This window comes from Salvelinus sp. IW2-2015, unplaced genomic scaffold (assembly GCF_002910315.2).
Source record: "Salvelinus sp. IW2-2015 unplaced genomic scaffold, ASM291031v2 Un_scaffold3081, whole genome shotgun sequence".
Taxonomy (NCBI): Eukaryota; Metazoa; Chordata; class Actinopteri; order Salmoniformes; family Salmonidae; genus Salvelinus; species Salvelinus sp. IW2-2015.
Window position 1 is genome coordinate 25,543 of NW_019944372.1, and position 25,665 is coordinate 51,207.

Consider the following 25,665-nt stretch of genomic DNA (forward strand, 5'->3'; position numbering starts at 1 on the left):
AATCAAACACACGGTGATCTTCTAACATTCCTGCACTTCTAAAACTTGCAGTGGAAAGTCTGATGTACAATGCATTTGATACAGCCACTGACTGTCCTTGGTCTCAGGAAGTGATGCTGCTATAACACTGACTGTTCTTGGTCTCAGGAAGTGATGCTGCTGTAACACTGACTGTCCTTGGTCTCTTATCTTATATACACCGACCCACCTTGTTGGCCCGGCCCGGCACTGTAGCAGAACCTGTTTGGGGTTGGTTCTCTTCTCCAACACCAACTCTTACCACGCAGATCATCCATTTCAGACTGAAGATCAATAAAATGGCTTAATTGATTGATTGGACCCACCTTGTCAGCAGGCAGGCACTGTAGCAGAACCTGTTTGGGTCTGTTCTCCTCTGTAGCACCAGGAACTGGACCTGAAACTGCTTCAGTCTCTGTAGACCCTACGGACCACACCGCTAACACAGCGCTGGGTAGTGTACCACAGCCAGTACCTGGAATAATATACACAAACTATTAACAGACGTAGCCAATAGAACCTGATTCGGGCTCAGGTACACTGTACGACCACAGAGCTGGGTAGTGGACCACAGCACTACCTAGAATAATATACACAAACTATTAACAGACGTAGCCAATAGAACCTGATTCGGGCTCAGGTACACTGTACGGACCACAGAGCTGGGTAGTGACCACAGCCACTACCTGGAATATATTACACAAAACTATTAACAGACGTAGCCAATAGAACCTGATGTAGGTTAGTGGACCACAGCACTGGGTAGCTGGGTAGTGGACCACAGCACTGGGTAGCTGGGTAGATGGGACCACACTCTGGGTAGCTGGGATAGTGGACCACAGCTCTGGGTAGTGGACCACAGCTCTGGGTAGTGGACCACAGCTCTGCGGTAGTGGACCACAGCTTCTGGGTAGTGGACCACAGCGCTGGGTAGTTGAGCCTCAAGGACCAATGACAGAGACCATACTCTAACACTATGGCCAGACGGATAGATTGTGTCCCCCCCCACACCACACCAAACGCGAAATATCGTCATAATGTGTGTTGATGTCATAATGTGTGTTGATGTCATAATGTGTACAGTAAATATCTGATGTGCCGTATGACAATGTGTAACAGGTGGACAACAGAGTGCAGTCTCTGTCAGAGCAGTACGATGGCCCACAACCCTCAGACCTCTGTGACCTGTTGGAGGGAGAGCAGTTCTTCGCTGGCTTCGAGAGGGGCCTAGACGTCAGCGCAGGTACATTTGGGAAATAATGATACATTTTAAATACAATTTGAAGGACATCTTCCCGGTGAAATACTAYTACATCCTCTCTCTTTCAGACAGACCAGACTGTGCGGAAGGGAGACTGTCGTTTGTCTTCTACTCTCGGTTGAAGAATCTCAAAGAGGTGTACGTCTGTCCTACACAGAAGCAGGAGGGGTCAATCAGGGGCCAGGTGAGAGACTAGTGACCCCTGACATAGAGAGGGTGTACAGTAGATACAGACATTTTATAACTATGGTACATTATTCATAAAGTGCTTTATTAGGTAAGGGATAAACACCAACGTTTTGAACATTACCTTGGAAATAATGGAGGACACACCTGTTTTGAGCCCCATCTGTTTAGCTAAAAAAAAAAATTTGGGGGGCGTTAATACGTGTCACATATCAGTTTGCAAACAATGTAAAAAAAAWAATAATAATCTACAATTTTTTTTTTGAATTAACGAAGCCACATACAAACATGGTCTCTTTTTTGTTTTCTTGAGTAAGGTAAGGCAGGTCCAAAATGCAGGTGTTTCAGCCTAGCTCAGTGCGTTCTGTGGTGGTGGGGCAGCCAGTGGAAGGGGTTGGGATTGGTATTGTTGTCTAGTTGCGCCGTGATTGGTTCAGTGTTCTGAGAAATCTATGGGTAGAGCTCGAAAATTCAAGCCCCTTCAAATCAAACTTTATTTGTCACACGCGCCGAATACCACAGGTGTAGACCTTACTGTGAAATGCGTACTTACAAGCCCTTAACCAACAATGCAGTTCAAGAAATAGAATTGATAAAATATTTATTAAATAAACTAAAGTAAACAGAAATAAAATCGAATCAATCGACTCCTGGTACCGAGTCAGTGTATATTGAAATGTAATGCCCATTCTAGAATTCTCTTTTAGCCAATCAGAAACGAGTATTCAACAATGCTGTGGTACAAATGTTTCAAAATTATTGTAATTAGATGATATATACGCATTAGGGATTTAAAATACCATAGTTTTTTTTTTAATGCCATCTAGTGGCCAAACTCTAAATTGCGCCTAAACTACTATAATATATTATGGCCTTTCTCTTGCATTTCAAATATTATATTTATTTTTATTTATTTTACCAGGTAAGTTGACTGAGAACACATTCTCATTTACAGCAAAGACCTGGGGAATAGTTACAGGGGAGATGAAAGAGCCAATTGTAAGCTTGGGAATTTAGCCAGGACACAGGGGTTAACACCCCTACTCTTATGATAAGTACCATGGGATCTTTAGTAACCACAGAGAGTCAGGACACCCGTTTAACATCCCAGCCAAAAGACGGCACCCTACACAGACCAATGTCCCCAATCACTGCCCTGGGGCATTGGGATATTTATTTTAGACCAGAGAAAAGGGTGCCTCCTACTTGCCCTCCAACACCACTTCCAGCAGCAYCTGGTCTCCCATCCAGGGACCGACCAGGACCAACCCTGCTTAGCTTCAGAAGCAAGCCAGCAGAGGGATGCAGGGTGGTATGCTGCTGGCAAAGATGATGGAACAAAAACAAACACATTGAAAACGCATGTTCTTTTTGTTTGTATTTTCTTTTACCAGATCTAATGTGTTATATTCTCCTACATTCATTTCACATTTCCACAAACTTCAAAGTGTTTCCTTTCAAATGGTACCAAGAATATGCATATCCTTGCTTCAGGTCCTGCGCTACAGGCAGTTAGATTTGGTCATTTTAGGTGAAAAAAGAAAAAAAAAGAGTCCGATCCTTAAGAGGATAAAAAACATATGTTTTATTATTTGGGGCAGCAGGTAGCCTAGTGGTTAGAGCGTTGGGCCAGTAACCAAAAGTTTGCTGGAGCTGACAATGCTTGCCCCGAGCTGACAAGGTAAAAATCTGTTGTTCTGCCCCTGAACAAGGCAGTTAACCCATTTGTTCCCCGGTAGGCCGTCATTGTAAATAAGAACTTGTTCTTAACAGACTTGCCTGGTTAAATAAAGGTTAAATAAATGAAATAAAATTGAAAGACTATTCTATCTGAAGTTCTCTCTCCTCTCCAGGTGTCTTTTTATCGAGGGGAGGTTCCCAGTGACATACCACAGGAAGTGGCCAGGAAAAGGAAAGGACACGACAGCCAATGGCTGGCCACCTTACCACTCAGACTTCCTGTAAGTGAGAACAACAGCCAATGGCTGGCCACCTTACCACTCAGACTTACTGTAAGTGAGAACAACAGCCAATGGCTGGCCACCTTACCACTCGGACTTCCTGTAAGAGAACAGAGCATGCTCAGTCAGAGACACCCTTCTCTAGCCTGTTCCCATATCTGTTTGTGCTGTACAGATGTAGGCTCATAATTTGAGCCAGTTTCCTACAGAAGGAAAATAATCCTGCATCCTGGATTATAATGAATGAAGAACAAGAAGGCCCACTCTTTAAGCTCCCATTTCACAGCGTTATTACTACGTAGTATTCTTTATAAGCCCAGCACCTATGTTTTTAAGGATGTGTGTATGACCACAAACTTTTCTATAGATTATAATTAATGGACATTGTTGTAGGGATTGATAAGGAAAATCAAGTCTGAAATTTCAAAGTAGAAATTACAAATCTTCAGAAGCCTTTTTAAACCTCAAATACACTACACATTTAAAATGTCCTGAATTGCAGAAAAGTTCTCCTGCAACAGCGTGATCAAATTAAGATCCTACATCTGTATAGCCAACTTCTATGTTTGGCCTGGCATGACAATGACCATCGGCGGTGGCTATTCAGCACAAACAGATATGGGATCACACAAACTGCTTGTGAAGTCTTTATTTTCCAAAGCATCAGGACAAGCATTTCGCTATACTCACATAAACATCTGCTAACCTTGTGTATGTGACCGATAAGATTTGATTTGATTTGACATGTCAGATGTTTGAGTACCCACTACCCAGTACCACTATCCTTTGTAAATATTGGATCTTCTTACCATTTCTCTCCTCCTCATCCTCCACTTCACTCTGGCTGGGATTCAAACCAACACATCTGTGCTAAGCAATAAACTTTTAAAGGTAATGTCCCTGATATTCAGTAGACTTTTAAAGGTAATGTCCCTGATATTCAGTAGACTTTTAAAGGTAATGTCCCTGATATTCAGTAGACTTTTAAAGGTAATATCCCTGATATTCAGTAGACTTTTAAAGGTAATGTCCCTGATATTCAGTAGACTTTTAAAGGTAATGTCCCTGATATTCAGTAGACTTTTAAAGGCATTGTCCCTGATATTCAATAGACTTTTAAAGGTAATGTCCCTGATATTCATGGGGATAATTTCACTGGGCAGGGGCGTAGCCATGGGTGGCCACCGACTTGGGAGCCAGGCCCAGCCAATCAAAATGCACTTTTCACCACAAAAGGGCGTTTATTACAGACAGAAATACTCCTCCGTTTCGTCAGCTGCCCTGGTGGCTGGTCTCAGACGATCCCGCAGGTGAAGAAGCCTGATGTGGAGGTACTGGGCTAGCGTGGTTACACGTGTTCTGCGGTTGTGAGGCCGGTTGACGTACTGCCAAATTCTCTAAAACAACGTTGGATGCGGCTTATGGTAGAGAAATGTACATTAAATTCTCTGGCAACAGCTCTGGTGGACATTCCTGCATGCCAATTGCATGCTCCCTCAAAATTTGAGACATTTGTGGCATTGTGTTGTGTGACACAACTGCACATTTTAGTGGCCTTTTATTGTCCCCAGCACAAGGTGCACCTGTGTAATGATCATGCTATTTAATCAGGTTCTTGATATGCCACACCTGTCAGGTGGATGGATTATCTTGACAAAGGATCAACAGCTCACTAACAAGGAATGAAACAAATCTGTACACAAAATATGAAAGCAAGAAGTGCGTATGAAACATTTCTGGGATCTTTTATTTCAGCTCATGAAACATGGGACCAACACTTTACATGTTGCGTTTTTACATTTTTGTTCAGTGTGTATGCGTTCCCGACATCTTCAGTTCTCACTAATTTCAATAAATCACCTCCGTTTTCACTTCAACGTTCCTGCCGCCAGGGGTGCCCCTTGAGTCCGTTGCTTTTCGGCATTGCTATGGAAGCCCTACCTAGCTACTAGTATCAGGAGCCATGTTTTCATTGCTCCGCTAAACATGGGCAAGGTTGATCACCGCATTGTCACTCTATATGCGGATGGCGTCATTTTGTTCCTTTCACGCCCCGAAGAGTCACTCCCACCGCTGTTGGAGCTCATCGAATCATTTGGAGCGGTCTCTTGGTACGCCATAAACTGGGATAAAAGTGAATTCATGCCTCTTAAAGGCGTGAATTAAACCCAGACTTAAAATACCTTTTTAAAATCACGAGAGAAAATAATTAAATATTTAAGTGTTGTCATCCCCATGCTGAATTGATTTATAATTGGAACTACAGTATCTAGACATGACAGAGAAGTTAAAGCTTAACACTGAGATCTGGAGAGTGTTGCCTCCCTCTATGATAGGCTGTGCTATTAAAATGGCTACAGTCACCAAAATTCCTTGTATCTCTTTCAGAATCTGCGGATTTTAACATCTTGCCTTTTTGTGTGGGGATACAAAGTACGCCCCCCCCCCCTCCCAAAAAAACCCCACATGATCAAGCCTGCCAAATTTTCAGCGTTGTTATTAGGCTGCAAATGCTAGAGCACTGGTTTATTGGCAAGATGCATACCCCTGTGTGGTAGATCCTCCCCCCCCCCCTCCTCCTCCTCACTAACTGACAGTACTTTCCTATTCTGGAAGAGAAAGGGCATTATTACTATTACAGACTTTTACATTAATACTACTTTTGCCATATTTGCACAGTTGAGGAAGGTGTACGATCTCCCCTCATCTACACTACCATTCAAAAGTTTGGGGTCACTTCCTTGTTTTTTTTATTTTTAAGAAAAGCTCTTTTTTTTGGTCCATTTTAAAATAACATCAAATTGATCAGAAATACTGTGTAGACATTGTTAATGTTGTAAATGACTATTGTAGCTGGAAACTGCAGAATTTTTTTATAATGGAATATCTACATAGGCGTACAGAGGCCGATTTATCAGCAACCATCACTCCTGTGTTCCAATGGCACGTTGTGTTAGCTAATCCAAGTTTATCATTTTAAAAGGCTAATTAATCATTAGAAAACCCTTTTGCAATTATGTTAGCACAGCTGAAAACTGTTGTTCCGATTAAAGAAGCAATAAAACTGGCCTTCTTTAGACTAGTTGAGTATCTGGAGCATCAGCAAAGACATCRCAAAGATCTTTCTTCTGAAACTTGTCAGTCAATTCTTGTTCTGAGAAATGAAAGCTATTCCATGAGAGAAATTACCAAGAAACTAAAGATCTCGTACAGCGCTGTGTACTACTCCCTTCACAGAACAGTGCAAACTGTCTCTAACCGGAATAGAAAGAGGAGTGGGAGGCCCCGGTGCACAACTGAGCAAGAGGACAAGTACATTAGAATGCCTAGTTTGAGAAACAGACACCTCACAAGTCCTCAACTGGCAGCTTCATTAAATAGTACCTGCAAAACACCAGTCTCAACGTCAACAGTGAAGAGGCAACTCCGGGATGCTAGCCTTCTAGGCAAATATATATATATTTCAAAAACATGGACATTTCTAAGTGACCCCGAACTTTTGAATGGCAACGTAATTTATTCCAGTATCTTCAGAAAATAAATTATGTTCGCTAAAATATACCAAATTCTAAGGCAATTACACCTGCCCGCGAACTGTATACTTTCATGAACCTCGCCCCTGACTCCCAAGAGTTTGATCTCCAGATGTGTAGATCACTTTACAGCATACTACTCTGTTTCCACACAACATTTGAAGGAGACCTGAGAGGAAGACCTTGTTATAGAGATTAATGATGACAGTTTGGGCTGATTGCCTTCCAGATACTTGTGCTCGATAAACTCCCGACACCAAACTTATTCAATACAAAGTGATTCACAGACTGGACTATTGCTGTACCAAATTACACTCGTCTTTACCCCTCGGTCTCTCCGATATGCCTAGGGTACCCTAGGTCACCTCTTCTGGTCATGCCCCAAACTGCACACATTCTGGCAGGATATTTGGAAGTGCCATTGGAACACAGGAGTGATGGTTGCTGATAATGGGCCTCTGTACGCCTATGTAAATATTCCATTAAAATCAACTGTTTCCAGCTACAATAGTACCCAAAAATATTTATGTACATGTTCCAGATTTAGCCAGACGGTTAATTTTACACTTTCCCACCCACTCAGGCTATGAACTCTGATAGGGTAGTAATGGTATGAGCCTCTTCCTCTACTTCCTGTCTTCACCACCCTCTCAGGCTATGAACTCTGATAGGGTAGTAATGGTATGAGCCTCTTCCTCTACTTCCTGTCCTCACCACCCTCTCTCCCTTCCCTTCAGGGCCTGAACTCAGAGGGTGGTAGTAATGGTATGGACTGGGAGCAGCCCCAGTATCCTCCGCTGAACCTGGGAGACCCAGAGAGCGGGTATCTGACTGAGGCTAACCTGCTGGCCATCTCCCTGCAGATCGGACAGGACTGGAGGTCCATCGGTATCAACCTGGGAATCAGCTACCAGGAGCTGGACCGCATACAGTACAAATACAGGTGGGTATGTTCATTAGGCACCAAATGTAAGAAAACTGATCGAAACAGGGAGGCATTACCTGTACTTATCCAATAAGAAACATTCATTTTGCATTAAGTACAAATACACGTTGGCATGATGGTTACTGTGATGGAGAGCCCAGGGTCCTGTTCATTAGGCACCAAATGTAAGAGAAAAAAAAGCGGGTTTTGAGACTGGGAGGGACTTCCTGGACTTGAGAAAAGCTCAATCTTTCATTTTTTTTTCTGTTGCAGATGACTTTTGAAACGTTTTTTCCCTCGTTATGTACCCTAATGAACAAGAGCCAGGACGTGTTCACTTTAGAATGATTAACCACCCTGCATGCAACCGTATAGCGTATAGCCCCTATGCCAGTGGATGTTCTTACAGACCAGGGTGCATATTTAGTTTTTTTATTGGGATGGGAGGTTCCGGTGCTGGTTCAGGATAGGTCTCACTCACAGCAATCAAATGGATAGTTTCAGTACCCCTGTGAATGGTCATAACCTTTCATAGGAACAGAAAGCAAACAGAGGTTGACCTTTGAACTTTGTAAATTTATATAATACAACAAAAAAATGACATTCTAGATTTGGGGCTTGCAAATAACCTTTATAATAGATGACATATGTAACCCTAAATGAATTAAGACAAAATGAAACCGTGTACGATCTTAACAGTTAAAGTACATGAATTCATTATTCTCTGGAAACTACCTCTGGAATACAAACGTATGCGATGGCCGTATGACACATTACATGTGTCAGTATTTCCAGTTATTTCCATTGAGGTTGCAACAAGATATGCATGAAAATTAGCATGAATTATTTTTTTATTTTTTATTCTGTCCCTTCATAAACTAACACCAACATTTAATTCTGTTTATCAAGGAGTACAGTATGAGGAGTCCGTCCTTATTGATGTCTGATCAATCTTTATTTGAGTCCTACAGTATTTCATTTAGAATACATTTTGGTTTCAGTTGTATAATATTTGATTCTGAATCAATCTGAGTTTATTTGACTCTGATTCACGTGGTGAATGTGCATCAGATGAGATCTCCATACTGACCTTGACCTGTTGTAAAGTGATGTGTCACATTGTTCATTACCAACACTATGCAGATTAAACTGTGGGATTATCATGAAGCTAGATTAATATAGGACATGAACAAAACTGAACCTAAGAATAACGAGTTAAACTCACCCTCATCAATATGTTTGGGAACCCTTTATTTGAAGGTTAAGTGCATAAGGACTTCAGAAACTATTCATAACCCATTTATAACGCATTCATAACACATTCATAACCCATACATAACCCATACATTTCAAATTCATAACCCATACATAACCAATACATATCCCATACATGACCCATTTATAATCATACATAACCCATACATAACCCATTCATTGTCCATACATAACCCATTCATAATCCATACATAAACCATACATAAACCATACATAAACCATACATAGTCCATACATAACCCATACATAAACCATACATAACCCATTCATAAACCATACATAACCCATTCAAAATACATACATAATCCATACAAAACCCATTCATAGTCCATACATTATCCATACATAACCCATACATATCCCATTCATAGTCCATACATAATCCATACATAACCCATACATAGTCCATACATAGTCCATACATAACCCATTCATAATTCATACATAATCCATACAAAACCCATTCATAGTCCATACATTATCCATACATAGTCCATACATAACCCATACATAGTCCATACATAGTCCATACATAACCCATTCATAACCCATACATAACCCATTCATAGTCCATACATAACCATACATAATTCATACATATCCCATTCATAGTCCATACATAACCCATACATGACACATTCATAATCATACATAACCCATTCATAAGCATACATAACCCATACATAACCCATTCATAGTCCATACATAACCATTCATAATCCATACATAACCCATTCATAACCCATTCTTAGCCCATACATAGACCATACATAACCCATTCATAGGTCATACATAACCCATACATAATCCATTCATAGTCCATACATTACCAATACATAACCCATATATATCCCATACATAACCCATWYATATYCCATACATAACCCATTCATAATCCATACATAAACCATTCATAACCCATACATAACCCATTCATAATCCATACATAACCCATACATAACCCATACATAGTCCATACATAACCCATACATAAMCCATWCATAACCCATTCATAAACCATACATAACCCATTCATAATCCATACATAATCCATACAAAACCCATTCATAGTCCATACATTATCCATACATAACCTATACATATCCCATTCATAGTCCATACATAATCCATACATAACCCATACATAGTCCATACATAGTCCATACATAGTCCATACATAACCCATACATAACCCATTCATAAACCATACATAACCCATTCATAGTCCATACATTATCCATACATAACCCATTCATAGTCCATACATAATCCATACATAACCCATACATAGTCCATACATAGTCCATACATAACCCATACATAACCCATACATAGTCCATACATAACCCATTCATAACCCATACATATCGCATTCATAGTCCATACATAACCCATACATAACCCATACATGACCCATACATAACCCATACATAACCCATTCACAAGCATACATAACCCATTCATAGTCCATACATAACCATTCATAACCCATTCATAGTCCATTCATAATCCATACATAACCCATTCATAACCCATACATAACCCATTCATAGGTCATACATAACCCATACATAATCCATTCATAGTCCATACATTACCAATACATAACCCATACATATCCCATTCATAGTCCATACATAGTCCATACATAACCCATTCATAGTCCATACATAACCCATTCATAAACTATACATAACCCATTCATAATCCATTCATAGTCCATACATTAACCCACTTCATAAACACATAACATTCATAATCCACTAGTCCATACATATCCATCACCCATCATTCCATATACCCATATAACCCATATATCCTCATATCCATATAGTTACATACATACCGCATAAATAACCCATAACCCATTCATAGTCAACATAAAACCCATTCATAACCCATAAAAACCCATTCATAGTCCATACATAACCCATTCATAACCCATTCATAGTCCATACCATTCAAACCCATTCATAACCCATTATACATAACCCATTCATACTCCCATACATAACCCATTCATAGTCCATACATAAACCCATTCCACATATCATACATAACCCATTACATAAACCATTCATAAACCATACATATCCCATTCATAGTCCATACATAACAACATTCATAACCCATCATCATAACCCATTAACATAACCCATATCATAACCCTTCATAGTCCATAACTAAACACATACATTTTGTATACATTTTTTGGCCCCTTTTTCTCCCCAATTTCTTGGTATCCAATTGGTAGTTAGTCTTGTCTCACTCGCTGCAACTCCAGTCGCGTACTGAGAGGCAAGGTCAAGAGCCTTGCGTCCTCCGGAACACGACCCAGCCAAGCCGCACTGCTTCTTGACACAACGCCCACTTAACCCGGGAAGCCAGCCGCACCAATGTGTCGAGGGAAACACCGTACACCTGGTGACCGTGTCAGCGTGCATTGCGCCCGTCCCGCCCACAGGAGTCGCTAGTGCGCGATGGGACAAGGACATCCCTGCCGGCCAAACCCTCCCCTAACCGGACGACGCTGGGCCAATTGTGCGCCGCCCATGGGTCTCTCGGTCACGGCCGGCTGAAACAGAGGCTGGGCTCGAACCCAGAATCTTCTAGTGGCAAAACTAGCACTGCGCATGCAGAGTGTCTTAGACCACTGCGCCCATAATCCATACATAACCCATTCGTAAGCACATTTATAAGCAGTGGTTATTACATCTTTATCATGAGTCATTTCCCTTTTTATCAAGGAAGGATTTAGGATGAGCGGGATCAAGAGGGATGCAGATTTGCAAAATATAGTTATTGTTTCTGTGCCAGCCCAGTGTACTATTTCTGGATGAGAGGGATCAAGTGATGTGCTCCATGTTGGGCAGGCACATGGTGTATTAGCATAGGATAACTAAAGTCCTTCAATTCTCACTGGAGGGATTTAACTTGTTAGGAGTCTGGAAGAGACATGAAGGGGGAGTCGGGGGAGAGAGGGAGGGACAGAGAGAGGAGTGTGTATGGAAAGAGAGAGGAGAGAGAACAGAGTGGTGTAGAGAGGGAGGAGAGGAAACGGAGTGGTTGTATGGAAAGAGAGAGGGAGAGAGAACAGAGTGGTGTAGAGAGGGAGGAGAGGGAACGGAGTGGTGTAGGGAGAGATAGAGGAGAGAGAGAATGGAGTGGTGTAGGAGAGGGAACGGAGTGTGTAGGGAGAGATAGAGGAGAGAGAGAACAGAGTGGTGTAGAAGAGGGAGGAGAGGAGAACGGAGTGGTATAGGGAGAGAGCAGAAGGAGAGAGAGAACAGAGTGGTGTAGAGAGGGAGGCAGAGGAACGAGTGGTATAGGGATAGAGAGAGAGAGAACAGAGTGGTTTGTAGGAGGGAGAGAAACAAGAGTGGTGTAGGGAGAGAGAGGAATGGGATGGTGTCAGGGAGAGGGAGAGTAACTGAGTGGTGAGGGAGAAACTGATGGTGTAGGGAGAGAATGAGTGGTGTAAGGGAGAGGGAGAGATAACTGAGTGGTGTAGGGAGAGAACTGAGTGGTGAGGGAGAGGGAGAGAACTGAGTGGTGTAGGGAGAGGGAGAGATAACTGAGTGGTGTAGGGAGAGGGAGAGAACTGAGTGGTGTAGGGAGAGATAACTGATGGTGTAGGGAGAGAGATATACATCTGAGTATCAGTGTGATCTCCTGCAGTGTTCCAGATGGCTTTAGTGCGCGAGTCAGGGACTGACAAAAAAAGGGATTAAAACAAAAAAACATTATCCCTCCAGCTTGTCCTCTCTCTGCTCTCTCGCTCTCTCTCTCTCTCGCTCTGCTCTCTCTCTCTCGCTGCTCCTCGGCTCTCTCTGCCTCAAGTAGGGGATGACTAACATTGATTTTCAGTGGGCAGCATTTATGTCAGTTTGAGGATGATGAACATGCTAACAAACAAAAAAGCTTCATGCTGATGCTGCAGAAAAACACTTCATATGGTATTTTTATGAGAGAGAGGAGAGAGAGGAGAGAGAGAGAGAGAGAGAGAAGAGAGAGAGGAGAGAGAGAGAGAGAGAGAGAGAGAGAGAGAGAGAGAGAGAGAGAGCGAGAGAGAGAGAGAGAGAGAGAGAGAGAGAGAGAGAGAGAGAGAGAGAGATAGAGAGAGAGAGAGAGAGAGAGAGAGAGAGAGAGAGAGAGAGAGAGAGAGAGAGAGAGAGAGAGAGAGAGAGAGAGAGAGAGAGAGAGAGAGAGAGAGAGAGAAAAGAGAGAGAGAGGAGAGAGAGAGAGGAGAGAGAGAGAGAAGAGACAAGAGAGAGAGGAAAAAGAAGAGTGGGGGGGGATGGGAGGGGAGGGAGGGAGGGGGGATAGAGAGGACCAGAGAGAGAGAGAGAATGTGTGTGTGTGAATGGAATTAGTCTTTGAAAAGGCAAGACTTCTAATGGTATTGTGCTGAGTCCTCAATTATCTCTCTCTCTATTATCTCTCTCTGTATCTCTCTCATTAGTCCCGTGTGGCTCAGTTGGTAGAGCATGGCGCTTGCAACGCCAGGGTTGTGGGTTCGATTCCCACGGGGGGCCAGTACAAAAAAAAGTATGAATGTATGTACTTGTAAGTCGCTCTGGATAAGAGCGTCTGCTAAATGACTTAAAATGTAAAAAAATCTCTCTCTTCTGTGAGTCAATCTTCAGAACAGTATTTCTATGTGATTGATATGCATGGAGGCAGATACCAATACAGGTGTGTTTACACTGTAGAAAAGAACGACTTGAATTAATCTGAGCAATTTGACTCCAGCATTCCCTTCACGTTTGATCAATTCTCACGCAACCACTATTCCCTTTCAGTCGGTCAACTCGGTACAACACAGCTATGGGGTGAGCCCTCTACTGGAGAACGTTAGATTCACGCCTGACAAGGCCAATGAACACCGTTCATTCACCGTGCCTCACCGGAAGCTGTGCCACTTAAGGAGAGTGTGTTCATGCTTCTGGAMGTTGTGGTGTCTAAGCTTGGTAACTGTTTTCGGGACTTTCCCTGCTGAATCTGTTAGTTATTACGAAGGCTAACAAGCCCGGTTTGGGTTCATGACCCAAATAAATTAAAAAGATACTGACGCTTTGTCTGTCGGGTATGTCTCGGCGGTCGGGTCAGCTTGTGTGCGGGGACCGGTGTCAGGAACAGTGGCTTGCCCGTGGCTGGTACCATTCCATTCCCCTAGTCCAGTCCATGGTASGTACAGGTTCCCTTGGCAAACGTGTGGATTTCTTCTGGTTTCCTCTCACGGGTGCCCGTATCTCGGCTGGGTTATGGGACCTGGGGATGAATTGAGGGGCGTTGTTTAGATCAAATGTCTTGTCTGTCCGGGTCGAGGCGTGCTGCCCTAGCTTAACCCGGTTTCCTGTGCGCTCTGTCGCCGGCTGAGGGGAAGACTTGAAGACTGAGGGTGGCTTACCTCTCTTCCCGGACTTGGTCGACGATCCGGTCTTATGTGGACGGGGATCAGGCTGGGCTAAACAGCGTTGCATAGTGTGCTAGCCAGGTTAGCTGACTCGTCAAGGCGAACTAGCTAGCATACTGCCACTGGTGATTTCTGGCCTCCCAAGGTGGAATTGTTTGTGTATCTCTCTCGTTTAGCATACGTAGCATTAAGTCGCTTGGTTATTCTAAACGGACCGTGCTGTGGTCAGCGAGATTCTCGAGACCTAAGGAAGACGGAAACACGAGTTTTCTTCGGGCTATGTGCTGGCAGCAGGCTTGGTGCTAACCCGCGTGGATACCTGACATCCCTCAGGAGTCACACCCGATGTCACAGGAAGGCCAAAAAGATCATCAAGGACAACAACCACCCGAGCCACTGCCTGTTCACCCCGCTATCATTCAGAAGGCGAGGTCAGTACAGGTACATCAAAGCAGGGACCGAGAGACTGAAAGAAGCTGTTTATCTCAAGGCCATCAGACTGTTAAACAGCCATCACTAACATTGTCTATGCTGTTCGGCCATCGCTCATCCATATATTTATATGTACATATTCTTATTCATTCCTTTACACTTGTGTGTGTATAAGGTAGTTGTTGTGAAATTGTTAGATATTCCTGCATGGTCGGAACTAGAAGCACAAGCATCGGTTCGTGTAGATCATTCACCTTTTAGTCGGAGACTCGTGGCATCCCCCGTTGCTACAGGGACCCGTTGTCCAAGGTGTACGGGCAGGTCTGGCACCCTCGGCGGGAGATTTGGGTCATGTGGTCATGACTGTCCTACAGGTTTTCACATCCTCCTTTCTCTTCTGAGGAGCAGCGGAGGTTGCGTGTCCCCGTGTGTCCGGTACGAGCGGACCAGGTGTGTCCGGTACGAGCTTAACCATGTACATTGAGCGGACCAGGTGTGTCCGTTTGTGTGACCAACTTTTTTGTCTGTTTTGCTAATCCGGCTTCGCTGGTCGAGTGCTTTCTAAGCAGTCTCTCTCTAAGCAGTCTCTCTCTAAGCAGTCTCTCTCTAACCAGTCTCTATAAGCAGTGTCTCTCTAAGCAGTCTCTCTCTAAGCAGTCTCTCTCTAAGAGTCTCTCTCTAAGCAGTTTCTCTCTAAGCAGTTTCTCTCTTAGCAGTCTCTTCTAATAGCAGTCTCTCTCTAAGCAGTCTCTCTCTAAGAGTCTCTCTCTAAGCGTTCTCTCTAAGCAGTCTTCTCTACATCTCTAAGCAGTTTCTCTCTAAGCAGTTTTCTCTCTAAGCAGTTTCTCTCTAAGCAGTTTCTCTCTAAGCAGCTCTCTTAAGCAGTTCTCTCTAAGCAGTCTCTCTCTTAAGCAGTCTTCTCTAAGCAGTCTTCAAGCAGTCTCTCTCTAAGCAGTCTCTCTCTAAGCAGTCTCTCTCTAAGCAGTCTCTCTCTAAGCAGTCTCTCTCTAAGCAGTCTCTCTCTAAGCAGTCTCCTCTCTAAGCAGTCTCTCTCTAAGCAGTCTCAGGTCTCTCTCTAAGCAGTCTCTCTAAGCAGTCTCTCTAAGCAGTCCTCTGCTAAGCAGTCTATCTCTCTGACTGGATTGTGGAGGCTATTTATCTGGCATATGGCAGGAATGACCTAGCGGTGTACGTGCCGTTGTTTAAAGGTTGCCCGTAGGAGATATTTGTGCTGCGGTGAGTTGACTATTCTTTTGGAGGTTTTATCTCTTGGATGCCAGAGTGTTGTAAGGAGAGAGTGTTTTATCTCTTGATGCCAGAGTGGTGTAAGGAGAGAGTGTTCTATCTCTTGGATGCCAGAGTGGTGTAAGGAGAGAGTGTTCTATCTCTTGGATGCCAGAGTGGTGTAAGGAGAGAGTGTTCTATCTCTTGGATGCCAGAGTGGTGTAAGGAGAGAGTGTTTATCTCTTGGATGCCAGAGTGGTGTAGGAGAGAGTGTTTTATCTCTTGGTGCCAGAGTGGTGAAGGAGAGAGTGTGCATCCTATGTAGCCCACAGTGTGCTATGGCTGGGACTGGAGAGGGTCATTAGACAGCGAGCGGATTTACGCCATACACGGGTACCACAGGCTTAACTGTCGGGTTGTAACTCTGGGTGGTCTGTCGCGGGTCGTTCTTTGGTGTCTACTGGGATCGGCCTTTGGGGCTTATGTATTTCATATCCCCATAGCTGTGTTGTACCGAGTCGACCGACTGAAAGGGAACGTATAGTTATGACTATAACACTGTTTGCCTCGCGTCGCCGGTTCTGGAATCGGTGAAGACCCGTACTGAAGGAATGAATCTGTACTTCGGGTCTATCGCCTGTGGAATGCGGAGCTTCTGGTTAGGCACGGTGTTCAATTGGCCTTTTCAGGCGTGATTCTAATGTTCTTCAGTAGAGGCTCTACCCATGCTGTGTTGAGCCTTAATTTACCTCCTTCAGGGAACATAGTTATAGTCACCACTGTACGTTTCTCTGCTGTTTCTCTTCTCTGTCTCTTCTCTGTCTTGTCTCTGTCTGTCTCTCTGTCTGTCTCTCTGTCTGTCTTCTTCTGTCTGTCTCTCTCTCTCTGTCTGTCTCTGTCTCTCTCTCTCTGTCTGCTCTCTCTCTCTCTGTCTGTCTGTCTGTCTGTCTCTCTCGTTCTTTCTTTCTTTCTCTTTTTCTTTCTTTCTTCTTTTCTTTCTTTCTTTCTTTCTTTTCTTTTTCTTTTTCTTTCTTTTCTTTTTTTCTTTCTTTCTTTCTTTCTTTCTTTAGATTACCTGTTGGTTACATAGAGGCCGTTTTGGTTACACGAAAACCCTACATTTGTGGAAGCCCTTACAGATACCTCTCTCTTGCTCCTCCTTCTTTCTCCATCTCTCTCTCTCTCTCTCTCCTCTCCTCTCTCTCATCTCTCTCTCCATCTCTCTCTCTCTCTCTCTCTCTCTCTCTCCTCAGAGACAACTAGGGGCCCTGGTGTTGGAGATGGCTGTTCCACTGGGCCGGGGTCAGCAGCAGGAGGGTGTTGGGTCACGTCCGCTGGAGGTCCAGGCCAGGAGGGTATTGGTGCAGTGCCCAGGTTGGTAGATGCCATGGTGGAGAGCGGCAGGAGGACCTGGCTCGAGGAGATTAAGACTGTGAGGTTGGACCACGGAAGTTAAATGATCACTGAGGGGGTGGGCCTAGAAGAGAAGGAAAGGGCCTTCACAGACACAGATCCTCATGTCCACTGAACCAATCGACAGAGGACGTATAATGAGTCACTGAGGAGGGTGGGCCTAGAAGAGGAAGAGAAGAGGCCTTCAACAGACACAGATCCCTCACGTTAACTGAACCAACTGACAGGAAGTATAGAGAGTCAATGAGGAGGGTGGGTTAAGAGAACAGTATCTTCACACGAGGAAGAGTGGGGTTTACAGAGGAAGAGACCAGCTCATCTTCACACTGAGGAAGAGTGGGTTTACAGGAAGACCACGCTATCTTCACACGAGGAGAGTGGGTTTACAGAAGAGACCAGCTCATCTTCACACTGAGGAAGAGTGGGGTTTACAGGAAGAGACGCAGCTCATCTTCACACTGAGGAAGAGTGGGTTACAGGAAGAGGAGATGACTGAACTCAGTAAAACACTGGGGTTTAAAGTAACTGTTTTTATTAATTAAAAGAAATGGACCAAATTATGACGAATGAGTAAATAGTCTTCTTCTAAATAGTTTTATTTAAATATGTTAAAAGTAACTTTTCTGTGTTGTAATGGTGTGGGCGTATATGGTCATTGAAAATATTCACGCGTGAACGCTGATTGAATATAGCAAGCATTTTTTAAACGTTCTGTTTTTAGATACAAGTTTAAGGTGGGTTTAAAGTGTTTTTTCCAATTTATGCTCTGGCCACAAATACGAGTATTGAATAAGTCAAAAACATTATTTGGGTATGAGTTAACAGAATATGAACTTTTAAATGTGAGATTTTTACTGGACAGTTACTTGAATCCATGGAAAAGCTCAGGCCGGGACTCAAACCGTTCTGCAGTGGAAAGCCTCAGGCCGGACCGACCGGTACTGCATTAGAGACATGGACAAACTGAGCTGAGAACATCAGCTGTAGAGAGACATGGACTATTTCAGTTGTGTGTTCCAGCCCTGCTCAGCTGCAGAGATGGTGGCTCCACACTAGGTACAGATGGCCGTCTTACACTTGACTAACCTGAACACCCGCCACGTGTGGTATGGTCTGGATAGTGTGTACCATCACCCAGCCGCCAGCCATTCAGCTGCTCTAATGGAGGCTGTTAGAACTGTAGCACAGAGAGGAAGGAAAACAACACATGCTGCTGACAGGGATGGGGTCAATGTCAATTCCAGTTCATTCAGGAAGCACACTGAAATTATAATTCTCTTTTTAAGTTTTCAATTAGGAAAATGTGGAATTTGAATTTTTGTTTACTTTCTGAATTGACTAGAATTGAAATTAAATTGACCCCAAAACTGTTTGTTGGACTGGTGTTTTATTCAAATCCTGGCACCTCTATTGAACAATGTGTTCTTGACTTGCTGATAAACAGACAGGTGAAGGAATGGACCCATCACTCTTGTGTTCTTGTCCTGTTATTTGTGGCATCATTCCTGTCAGATATACAATATACACCTGTTGAAATCACCAGAGGAGGTCTTTGTAAACCTCCTGTTGCCTCTGAGCTGAACTGTGAAGTGATTCATTTGTGATGTTATGATATAGTGCCTTGCAAAAGTATTCATCCCCCTTGGCATTTTTCCTATTTTGTTGCATTACAACCTGTAATTTAAATGGATTTTTATTTGGATTTCATGTAATGGACATACACAAAATAGTTCAAATTGGTGAAGTGAATTCAAAAAAGAACTTGTTTAAAAAAAAATCTAAATTATTAAAAACGGAAAAGTGGTGCGTGCATATGTATTCACCCTCTTTGCTATGAAGCCCCTAAATATGATCTGGTGCAACCTAATACCTTCAGAAGTCACAGAAGCACCATTAAATCCATTATTAACAAATGGAAATAATATGGCACTACAACAAACCTACCAAGAGACGGCTGCCCACCAAAACTCACGGACCAGGCAAGGAAGGCATTAATCAAAGAGACCAAAGATAACCCCGAAGGAGCTGCAAAGCTCCACAGCAGAAGATTGGAGTATCTGTCCATAGGGACCACTTTAAGTGGTTACACTCCATAGAGCTGGGCTATACGGAAAAAGTGTCCAGAAAAAAAGCCATTGCTTGAAGAAAAAAAATAAGCAAACACGTTTGGTTGTTCGCCAAAAGGCATGTGGGAGACTTCCCGTAAACATATGAAGAAGGTACTCTGGTCAGATGAGACTAAAATTGAGCTTTTTGTCCATCAAGGAAAACGCTATGTCTGGCGCAAACCCAAACATCTCTCATCACCCAGAAATCATCCCCCAGTGAAGCAGTATGGCAGCATCATGCGTGAGATGTTTTTCATTGGCAGGGACTGGGAAAACTGGTCAGAATTGAAGGAATGATGGATGTGCTAAATACAGGGAAATTCTTGAGGAAACCTGTTTCAGTCTTCCAGAGATTTGAGACTGGGACGGAAGGTTCACCTTTTCAGCAGGACAATGACCCTAAGCATACTGCTAAAGGAAACACTCGAAGTGGTTTAAGGGGAAACATTTAAATGTCTTGGAATGGCCTAGTCAAAGCCAGAACCCTTCATCCAATTTGAGAATCTGGGTATGACTTAAAGATTGCTGTCTACACCAGCGGAACCCATCCAACTTGAAGGAGCTGGAGCAGCTTTGCCTGGAAGAATGGCAGAAATTCCAGTGGCTAGATGTGCCAAGCTTATAGAGACATACCCCAAGAGACTTGCAGCTGTAATTGCTACAAAAGTGTCTACAAAGTATTGGCTTTGGGGGGTATAGTTATGCACACCTTTAAGTTCTGTTTTGTTGTCTTATTTTGGTTTGTTCACAAATAAAACATATTTTTCATCTTCAAAGTGGTAGACATGTTGTGTAAATCAAATGATACAACCCCCCCCAAAAAAAATATTTTAATTCCAGGTTGTAAAGCAACAAAATAGGAAAAATCCAAGGGGGTGAATACTTTCGCAAGTCACTGTATTGCCTATGAGTTGTGTATGAGATTGTGTATTGAGTTGTGTATGAGTTGTGTACGAGTTGTGTATGAGATGTGTATGAGTTTGTGTATGAGTTGTGTATACCTCTACCGTATTATATGTATTTGTTACTCACATGTTCTGTAAGTAAACACGATGATGACTTCCTGTAAATGTCTGTTACCTCGATTCTCTTACTCTCTTCCTGTAAATGTCTGTTTACCTCGACTCTCTACTCTTATTTCCTGTAAATGTCTGTACCTCGATTCTCTACTCTATTCCTGTAAATGTCTGTTACCTCGATTCTCTACTTCTCTTCCTGTAAATGTCCGTACCTCGATTTCTCTACTCTATTCCTGTAAATGTCTGTTACCTCGATCCTCTACTCTCTTCCTGTAAATGTCTGTTACCTCGATTCTCTACTCTATCCTGTAAATGTTCTGTTACCTCGATTCTCTACTCTATTCCATGTCCTGTAAATGTCTGTTACCTCGATTCCTCTACTCTCTTCCTGTAAATGTTCTGTTACCTCGATTCTCACTCTATTCCTGTAAATGTCTGTTACCTCGATTCTCTACTCTATTTCCATTCCTGTAAATGTCTGTTACCTCGATCCTCTACTCTATTCCATGTCCTGTAAATGCTGTACCTCGATTTCTCTACTCTATTTCCTGTAAAATGTCTGTTACCTCGATTCTCTAGTCTATTCCTGTAAATGTCTGTTACCTCGATCCTCTACTCTCTTCCTGTAAATGGTCTGTTACCTAGGTCATCTACTCTATTCCATGTCCGTAAAGTCTGTTACCTCGATCCTCTACTCTCTTCCTGTAAATGTCTTTACCTAGGTCATCTACTCTACTCTATTCCATGTCCTGTAAATGTCTGTTACCTCGATCCTCTACTCTCTTCCTGTAAATGTCTGTTACCTCGATCCTCTACTCTATTCCTGTAAATGTCTGTTACCTCGTCATCCTACTCTATTCCATAATATTCTATAGACCCCAGTCGGTGGTAATCCATGCCGTCGCGTCCCTATCAAGCGTCCCTCGATTTATCATCTTTCATTTTCCTATTTTTATACTCCAGGTCATTGGTTCAGAATAACCTTCACAATGATGCCCTTGTGTCTCCCTCCTCCCGTCTACTCAGCTCGTTTCTACTACTAGCTAGCTTTTCTTTTAACTTTTAACTAGGCTAGCGCTTCTACTACTAGGCTAGCTTCTACTACTAGGCTAGCGCTCTACTACTAGGCTAAGCGCTTCTACTACTAGGCTAGCGTTCTACTACTAGGCTAGCGTTCTACTACTAGGCTAGCGTCTACTACTAGGCTAGCGTTTCAGGTGAACTGTTCTACTACTAGGCTAACGTTCTACTTACTAGGCTTAGCGTTCTACTACTAGGCTAGCGTTCTACTACTAGGCCTAGCTGTTTCTACTACTAGGCTAGCGTTCTACTACTAGGCTAGCGTTCAAGTAACTGTTCTACTTACTAGGCCATAGTGTTCTACTACTAGGCTAGCGTTCAGGTAACTGTTCTACTACTAGACTAGCGTTCTACTACTAGGCTAGCGTTCAGGTAACTGTTCTACTTACTAGGCTAACGTGTCTACTACTAGGCTAGCGTTCTCTACTAGGCTAGTGTTTACACTAGGCTTGTTCTTACTACTCAGGGCTACGCGTTAGGTAAACTGTTCTACTAACTAGGCTACCGCTGGATCTACTACTAGCTAGAGGCGCGTTCTACTTACTGGGCTAGCGTTCTACTACTAGCGTTAGCCGTTCTACTACTAGGCTAGCGTTCTACTACTAGGGTAGCGTTCAGTAAACTGTCTTACTACTAGCTAGCGTTCAGTAACGTTCTACTACTAGGCTACTTCTTAACTAACTAGGCTAGCTTCAGGTAACTGTTCTACTACTAGGCTAGCCGTTCTACTACTAGGCTAGCGTTCAGGTAACTGACTAATAAAGGAAACACTTGAGTTAAATTGAGGATAACAAAGTGTATTGTAAAGCGGTGGCTTTCCACACAGGTGTCAAAATCAAATCACATTTTATTGCTGCATGTCGCATGTTCCCGCATACAACAGGTGTAGACCTTACCGTGAAATGCTTACTTACAAAGCCCTTAACCAACAAGAGTTTTAAGAAAATAGAGTTAAGAAATATTTACTAAATAACTAAGTTAAAAAATCAAATAAAAAGTAACACAATAAAATAACAATAGCGAGGCTATATACAGGGGGTACCGGTACTGAAGTCAGGTGCGGGCGTACAGGTTAGTCGAATGTAATATTACATGTAGTAGGGGTAAAGTAACTATGTATAGATAATAAACTGAGTAGCAGCAGTATAAAACAAAGGGAGGGGGGGGGGGGGGGTCAGTGCAAATAGTCCGGCAGGGCATTTGATATTTGTTCATGGCTTTGGGTAGAAGCTGTTAAGGAACCTTTTGTGGTTCCTGAGTTAATTAAGCAGTTAACATCCCATCATGCTTAGGTCGTTAACTCCCATCATGCTTAGGGTCTTTTAATCATGCTTATCTGACATCCATGCTTAGGTCATGTTAACATCCCATCATGCTTAGGTCATGTTACTGCCCATCATGCTTGGGTCATGTTAACGCCCATCATGCTTAGGGTCATGTTAACCCCCATCATGCTTAGGGTCATGTTAACACCCATTCAGCTTAGCGGGTCATGTTAACTCCCATCAGCTAGGGCATGTTTAACTTTCCATCATGCTGTAGGGTCATGTTAACAGCCCATCATGCTTAGGGTCATGTTAACATCCCATTCATGTTAGGGTCATGTTAACATCCCATCATGCTAGGGTCATGTTAACGTCCCACATGCTTAGGGTCATGTTAAAATCCCATCATGCTTAGGGTCATGTTAACATTCCCATTATGGGGCATGTAACATCCATCATGTCTAGGGTCATTAGCGTCCCACTCTTAGAGTATGTTAACATCCCATCATGCTTAGGGTCATGGTTATAAAATGCCCAGTTGCCCATATGGCTGAGAGAACGATCTCAGTGACTGAAAGATGGCTCTCAAGGAACTAAGAGGATGTGTCTCAGTCCCAGATCTCAGTGATGAAAGAGGGCTCTCAAAGAACATAGAGGATGTGTCTCAGGTCACCAGATCCAGTGACTGAAAGAGGGCTCTCAAAGGAATATGAGGATGTTGTCTCAGTTCACCAGTATCTCAGTGACTGAAAAGGGCTCTCAAAGGAATATAGAGGATGTGTCTCAGTCACCAGATCTCAGTGACTGAAAGAGGGCTCTCAAAGAACATAGAGGATGTGTCTCAGTCACCAGATCTCAGTGACTGAAAGAGGGCTCTCAAAAGGAACGAGAGGATGTGTCTCATCACAATCTCAGTGACTGAAAGAGGGCTCTCAATGGATATAGAGATCGTGTTCTCAGTCACCAGAGTCTCATTGACTGAAGAGGGGTCAAGGAACATAGAGGATGTGTCTCAGTCCCAGATCTCAACCCAATTTAACACTATTGGTAGATTCTGACAGCAGCGCCTGAGACAGCGTTTTCCACCACCATCAAGAAAACACAAAATGATGGAATTTCTCGTGAAAAGAATGGTGTCTTGTATGCCTCCAATAGATTTCCCGACTGTTAGAATTATGCCAAGGTGCATTGAAACATGGCCGGTTCGATGTGTTGGAAGTTGGGTTGCGCATTTTCTTCTTGAACGGGCAGAATGTAATTTTTTGGCCGGGGGCCATGCACGTTACGAAGGCTATTCGGTCTGCTAATAACTAACTAGTAAAGGCCACAGTGCACTACTTTTGTGAAGATATTATTATAACATTTTTTTTTCCATATTTTTTTCTCCTGTCTTTCGGGCCGTTGCATTGAAAGTTGTTCTGACGTGACGTGGTGACCCAACATGCCTATTAGGAACGCTCCATTATTTGGGCTGTTACCCTCGCGGCTGTTACACCTTTGCAGTCACTGGAAATCTAACCGGCCACATTAGAGGCCATGATCTCATTTCCCTTTTAAAAAAAAATTATTATAATATATAAATCTCTCTTCCATGCATCACCCTTCTCTTCTTCCCTCCCACCCCTTCCTCTTCTATCCCTCCCTCCAAGGACACACAATGCTATGTCAACACGGCAGGTTAGCAGAGCAGACTGCCACGCAAGCGAGAAGGACACCAGAGGAAAACGGTTCATTTCAACCCAGATTTAATATCCATCTGAATTAACAGGAAACTGCACCACAACGGTGATGTGAATAGTTGCTCGAGTAAAGGATATCTAAATCATTTCTGATAAAGCATGTCTTCATGGATACGCGGAAATAAGCCGTTGTGATATTAGGCTACCTCACTACTGATAAAATGATAGGATGCATTTTTGTTTGTTGAGTTTACGAATAGAGAATTGTGGTTATGCATGTGTAGTGAGTCCCGTAACGTTAAGCGTTTCATCTAATCCAGCCAATCTGTTCGTTGCCAACGGCGGTGGCGTGATACCTTCCACTTCGGGTCAAAGAAGCCAATCCTTCCCGTTTATGTGGGCAGGATATGAATTTCTGTTGTGATTTGACATGAATACAGTTGATTGGTCTTATGAAGATGATTTTGGAATATAAGTAAAATTCCGGTGGCCTTCAATCTAAATCGCGGATGATTATTGCGACTTTTTACCGTCCCTCACACGCTGAAAGCGGGGATGTAGCCTATAGCCTACGTAGGCTACGCATGATGCCTGTAGTTTAGGTAACATCCAATACCACTAGAGTAGCCGTGAGGACACGGATTTTAACTCTCGTTGGTTAATAATTAGCAGCAAATTTGCTAGGAAATGCCGATTTGGTGTACATGTGTACTTTGCTACTCCGACCGGGTCGAGATGTGTTTTATCCCGGATTAGCGGTTCGACAGGGGGATTATACATGTTTCCCTTGCAGTCCCAGGAGACCTTGGGAGGTGGCGTAACGATTTGTCGTGTGACAGCCTGCCTGAGCGATGTTCAGACACAGGCGTG

The 25,665-nt window shown here is 43.1% G+C and overlaps 1 protein-coding gene across 1 annotated transcript in view; it reads left to right on the forward strand.

Moving 5' to 3' along the window:
* Nucleotides 1–17,687, forward strand: part of pidd1 (p53-induced death domain protein 1) — a 27,970-nt gene extending 10,283 nt beyond the window's left edge. The window contains 6 exon segments of the mRNA XM_070440863.1: nucleotides 1,138–1,261; nucleotides 1,348–1,463; nucleotides 3,319–3,426; nucleotides 7,697–7,902; nucleotides 17,487–17,560; nucleotides 17,599–17,687. Of these exon segments, the coding sequence (XP_070296964.1) occupies nucleotides 1,138–1,261; nucleotides 1,348–1,463; nucleotides 3,319–3,426; nucleotides 7,697–7,902; nucleotides 17,487–17,560; nucleotides 17,599–17,687 (717 nt within the window).
* Nucleotides 17,688–25,665: the final 7,978 nt, after the last annotated feature.